At 38.4% G+C, this 6,052-nt stretch overlaps 1 protein-coding gene across 1 annotated transcript; it reads right to left on the bottom strand.

Annotated features, from left to right (window-relative positions):
* On the bottom strand, positions 1,054-5,846 carry LOC109831092 (aconitate hydratase, cytoplasmic-like). The gene is made up of 7 exons (XM_020398433.1): positions 5,693-5,846; positions 3,886-3,914; positions 3,473-3,592; positions 2,936-3,038; positions 2,047-2,207; positions 1,877-1,969; positions 1,054-1,529 (listed from the first exon to the last, which is right to left on the bottom strand). The coding sequence occupies exons 1-7, from the start codon at positions 5,844-5,846 to the stop codon at positions 1,338-1,340; spliced, it is 852 nt and encodes a 283-aa protein (XP_020254022.1). The 3' UTR covers positions 1,054-1,337.

The following is a 6,052-nucleotide window of genomic DNA, read 5'->3' on the forward strand; positions in this document are numbered from 1 at the left end:
AATTTCGAAAAGCTCAAGAGATAAGCAACACAACGCAATTAACTTAGGTACCGTTTGATAAAGGGTTAAGTGAGGGGTAAGGAGACTTAACCCCTTCTTAACCTGCCAAACACAACAAATCTATATAAGGGTTAAAGTGAGTTAACCCTCCATAATTTGCCAAACATAAAAAATATAGAAGGGTTAAGTTAACCCCTCTAGAGGGGTTAAAATGAGTTAACCCCTCAAAATGAGGGGTTTACTAATACTCCTATTTAGATGGAATAAGAGTTAACCATTCTAATTATAAAGAAAATAGTCAAAATCATTGTTATTCCCAAACACTAAAACTGATCATAAGGGCTAAAATAAAACTTATTTAACGGGTTAATAATTTAGTCCTTAGGATTATCAAATGGGCTAAGTACATTAATCCTTCTCTTTAACCCCTCTTCATTAACCCTTTGCCAAACGGGAACTTAAAGTATAATAAGGTCATGATTTCACTAGGGTTACAGATAACCTCTCGAACACTAATCTCACCTCTCTCCACAGTCTCTATTTTCCTCTCTTTTGGATGCAGCTTCAATCAGCTGCTGAGACACATACATATCTGTAACTTATGATTCTTATCTGTTGGTTTGAAGACCTAAAGATGTCCTCACATTACAAACGGTAAACTACACCGTTGATGCGGCTGTCCCCTTTCACACCACATACAGATGAGGTGCAATAATGTGGATGATCATTCCGAGTCTCGGTGATATGCGTTGTTTTAGATAAATCGCACCACCAACAACGTTACCTCCCAACAGCACTTGTGAACGGCCCCGTTGCCGTAACCCCATCACGTAGTTTTCCGGATAGCTTGAACCCGACAACCCCAGGCAAAACCATGCTCATAGGCTGTGAAATTAGATCAAACAATAGCAGGGCCTTGGTCAACATGAATGGTTAAAGCAATACAAATAATGACATGATTACTTAATTTGTTTCTTCGTCAAAACAGAAGAACTAGTTGCCTCAGGCAACAGGGCATTTAAAGTCATAACAAGAATCACAGTTATAAGAATGTGTGCGCTAGTAAAATTAATAAGAAATTGGAAATTTCATTCTTTAAGTGTAATTTCTTTTTGGTTCATACTTCTTGGAAAGATGGTGACTTGATGGCAAGACATAAATCGTAACACAAGCAGGCCACTCCAGAGATATAACCTCCAGACACTTGATATAGAAGAAGCATTAAAATTGAGCCATGTAAATGAAGTTGCCTTTGTAGATGAAAATTGATAAATGCTGTTTTATAGCAAGAGGAAATAGAGGTACATTAACTTTCATGAAAGAGGATGACAATTTACTTACAGACAAACAACACATATAAGAATGTAGTAACGGCAAAGCATATTGTGGAAAGCAGTAGACCCCCATTTAAGGAAACCAAATCGCTCCTTGTTCCTCTGGAACTCAAGTTCCATGTTTGCCTGAACTGCATTTTCAGATCTTGCCACATCTACCTGCACAGAGTGGTCAATCACAAGATCTACTGGAACCTGCAAGAAAAAAGAACAATGCAAAAGAAGTGAAGCAGCAACCAAAGCAGAAGTTTAACAACAAAAATAAAAGCAAAACTCAATATCAAGCAGCAATATACAATTCGAATAGTTGCAATAAGGATTTTCCGCTAGATATTTTCAGTACGTGATTGTGAAAAATCATTACAATAATAAGAAAATCAACCATTCCAGTGAAGCAAGAATACCAAGAGTACAAATTAAGCATACTGGAGTTAATTAAAACTTAGCCCCCTGAGGTATCTGTACCATGAATTTAAAGTAAATGAAACATTGTACCCAAGCAACTAGTAACAAGCCAACATGAAGGTTAGAGATATCATTACCAATGGATTGATCTTATTAGAATCACTTCCTAGCTTGTTCATAGCATCTCGCATACAGGCCAGATCGACAACAGATGGCACACCAGTAAAATCCTGCCAACAACAGAAAAAATGTCAATAAGCAGAGTGCGAAGAAAATGAGGGTATCATCTGTATTCTGTGTGACAAACCTGCAGAAGAACATGTGTAGGCTTAAATGGAATCTCAACTTGCTTTGGGGAGGTATTCTCCCAGTCAATAATCTTCTCGACATCATTCTTTATGACCTGGAAGTTATCAAAGTTCCGGATGGCTGACTCAAGAAGAATCCTAATAGAATACGGTAGCTTGTCTGCACCCCCCCAAAAAAAAAGGTAAAAACTTCTTTCAGATAACCATGTGGCACTGACGCTAGAAATAGGTTTTTTTTAAAAAAAATTGTTGTAAACAACCATATTAGACATAGGAAAGTTTCCAAACTCTAACGCACTTCTTATTTTCTCTCAAAAAGAAGCTCAAAAGAAGCACAAAAGCATAGAATAGAAGATATTTGTCACTTGATGTAGATGACATAAAGAGAAACCCAGAAAAAATTAGGGTGTGCTCGTGCATGTGTCCGACACATGCACATGTATGAAATGAAGGTGTCAAATACATAAGCCGAAACGCAGCAGTATCGAGAAACTTCAACAGTCCTATGTCCAGGGTTTGCAGAGAAGCGATCATCCAATTGACACCCGGTAACAGTGTCTGCGCGTGCGCGCCGCAAGCAGTTCCATACGCCCCCGTCTCTGATTGGTCAGCCCCACACTGCATGAATGGAGGCTAGCACAACTGCAAGCATACCTCTACTAATTATCATACATCTTTTCGACAGGCACATTCATCAAATCTACTTATCATACATCTTTTCGACAAGGGTTAGTAAAAATCGAAAGCCTAATTGAGACGTAAACCCTGTCCCCCTCCACCCCCCACAAGGCAAAATTAAACACACGCACACGAAACGCGCACGCGCGCGCAGCACAAAGATTGGAAAAAATGAAGTAATTGAGATTAATTAGAAATTAGAGAGTTTACCGACTCTTGGGTCATTGAGAGCAGGCAAACTGTAGTACTTTCCGAACTCTCCTCCTCCTCCCGGCCTCGGAAGGCACAATTGTCTTGGTAGGATGATTATAAGCTACGTCTAGTGTAAGCCAGAGTTGTAAAATGAGATTGGTTTAAGATATGTCCCTTTTTAACATTTCAAATTCTCTGTGTGCAGTTTTACTTAATATCATTTGCTGGGGAAAAAACAAAACCATGTTTTTTGTTTTATTTTTCCTCGCTTGTCATAGAAAGGGATGTTTATTTTTCCTCGAATATTCTATCATAAAATTTAAGCTTGAATTTTCTCTAATCCTTATTCTTAATAATTTACAATCTTCAAACCGTACAGTACCTTGTGTTGTTAACTCCTTGGTCAATTCAGTTTTGCCTTATCATAGGTTCTGATCAGCAAGTTTTTTCATATCTCCAGCTCCCTCTACCACCATCATAAATTCCTAACGTTGTTTAATTTTATTGGGGTGACAGATTCCTCGGCCCTTATATTAATCCATGAGCATTATAAACCTTTTCTTTTTGATATTCAGTATTGCACTTCATCCTGTTCTTGTTCAAAATATGACTGTCATGAGTACTTGGTAAAATGAAGAAAATCAAGTATTGCACTTGATTCTGTTCTTGGTGTTTCTGCACTCAAGCATACAATTATTTTTAGTAAAATTATATAGTGACTTTTTAGTCCCTTGCTTGGAAATTTAGCATTTATCTTTATTTACCCTTGCATGTGTTTATTTAGTCGTTATGCACCCTTGGCAGTTAGGTTTGGAATAGGATGTAGCATGTGATATCTAGTGTTTATGGTTATGTATGGAGGTGATATATTCTGCATTTCATGGAAGGAGGAGATATATCCTAACCCATTCTGGCTCTAACTAGCAGATATTACTGGTATTTACTGATGATGAAAAAAAAAAATATACCTTAGGTTTGTTGGCGCATGTGGTTAAATCTGGATTAATACAGATATAAAGCAGCAAATAACTGAAAAAAAGCTGAAGTACAGTAATTTAAAATTTTCTAACTCAGCTGGTGTGCGTTTGTAGAACGCTGTGCTTAAAGCATTATTTGGCCTACTCCGGTGCAAGGATCCTAAGGCCAAATTGCTTCCAGGAACAGCAGTCCAGTACTCTGGTGTGCACCGACCCAGTACTGTCAAAATCTCCTCGATCTATAAGGCAAAGATCTCCTCGATCTATCAGGCAAAAGATCTCCTCGATCTATCAGGCAAAGATCTCCTCGATCTATCAGGCAAAAGATCTCCTCGATCAATCAGACCTTCTCGGTCTAGGCACTGTTCCTACGAGCACTAGCTATTCTACAACATATATATCTATATATATTGATTGTTGTTTTTGGAATGAATTTTCCTTAAGGATTTGTGGTCTATTTATAGCGTTTGGGGAAACACTATGCACTAATAAAATAATATTATTTATTATTCATGTGAGACCCACGCCCAAATTTTTCTTGTGGTGGGGCCCACCACTTTTTCTTTTTTTCAACAAAATTTTGGCAAGTTTGTCATCTTGTGTTTCTTTTCAAAAATGGCTGCATGCACATTTTTCTTAAGGTTAAAAAATTATTTTATAATCCAACAATCCCCCACAAATTTTTTAAACTAGTGCTGTGTAACGGTGCCGTTGTTTCAATCGTTGTGCATAAGGAAGATGTCGCAAGGACTTGAATCCCCTTTAGACCAACTGAATAAAAGATAGATGCATGGTGTCGTAGAGACTTGAACCAGCACTTGTCTAAAAATCCAGCGATCACACAAGATCAAACTTATCTGTGGTAATTTTCACTTTGAACCACACTTGCCTTTGTCTATGCCTTTGCCTTGCCTTTGTCTTTGCACATTTATGGCCATGTGCATGTCCTGATTTCTACTAGGGCTCTAGGTATCTTTCCACAAGACACCATAGGAGACGGCCAAATCTCCACCCATTCATAGGTGAGTTCTTTAAGCATGTTTCCTATCAAACATCCCGTATCTGAAATGCTTTGAACTCATTAAGGCTTAAGAGCCATCCTCTCTCATGATAGGATTCTAGGTGAAAAGATCAAAGTTTTACTCGGGTAGTTCAGCCAGGTAAGGTTAGTATTAGAGGTTGATCAAAGATCAATTAAGTACCCCGTTCCTTGCGGAGCGCGTTATGCAACCCCCAAACCTTGCCTTAGACACCGACTAACCCAAGAAAACTTGAACCCTCCCTTTGTAAATCTTACTTGACTTTTGAACCATTTATCTTGTTATTAGTAGCATAAGCTTTGAACTAATAACTTGAAGTAAATTGTAAGTATTTGTAAGACTACTAACTTTTACAAATCTTACTTGACTTTTGAACCAATTATCTTATTATTAGTAGCATAATCTTTGAACTAATAATTTAATAAACATGGTAAGTATTTGTAAGACTTACAAAACTTTAAGACCCATTCCAGCAGACATCCTTTCGACTATGTCCTTTTTTAGACCTTTAGTCAAAGGATCAGCAACATTCTCTGAAGACCGGACGTCAATCACAGAGATGACTCCTTGACAAATGATCTCTCTCAAATAGCCATGCTTCAGACGAATGGTTCGCTTCTTTCCATTGAACATTGAGTTCGCTGTCACAGCACTCGCCGCTTGATTATCACAATAGATAGTAATTGTGCCTTGTAATTCTGTTAATGGAAGGTCTCGGAGAAAACAACTGAGCTATTCAGCTTCATCTCCTGTAGCACAGAGTGTGAAGAACTCAGATTCCATCGATGACTGTGCAATCATGGTTTGCTTCTTAAACTTCCACGAGACGGTAGCTCCACCCATGGTGAAGACAAATCCTCCAGTAGATCTGTACTCATCTGGTTCTGAGCACCAGACGGTAGCTCCACCCATGGTGAAGACAAATCCTCCAGTAGATCTGTACTCATCTGGTTCTGAGCACCAACTCGCATCTGAATAGCCTTCGATTACACCCGGATATCCAGTGTAGAATAAGCCCAGACCTGTAGTTCCTTTCAAGTATCTCATCAATTTCTAGACAGCATCCCAATGAAGCTTTCCAGGATTACTTGTGAACCTACTAAGCATTCCTACAGCGA

Source organism: Asparagus officinalis, chromosome 2 (assembly GCF_001876935.1).
Source record: "Asparagus officinalis chromosome 2, Aspof.V1, whole genome shotgun sequence".
Lineage (NCBI taxonomy): Eukaryota > Viridiplantae > Streptophyta > Magnoliopsida > Asparagales > Asparagaceae > Asparagus > Asparagus officinalis.

Bases quoted from the DNA above. Each gene is read 5' to 3' on its own strand.
- LOC109831092 (XM_020398433.1), bottom strand. From the start codon at position 5,846: ATGGGTGGAGCTACCGTCTGGTGCTCAGAACCAGATGAGTACAGATCT. The intron at 3,915-5,692 runs GTGCTACAGGAG...GTATTAATCCAG, and splicing joins ATCTGAGTTCTTCACACTCT to ATTTAACCACATGCGCCAAC. The intron at 1,970-2,046 runs GTTTGTCACACA...TGTTGTTGGCAG, and splicing joins CTACACATGTTCTTCTGCAG to GATTTTACTGGTGTGCCATC.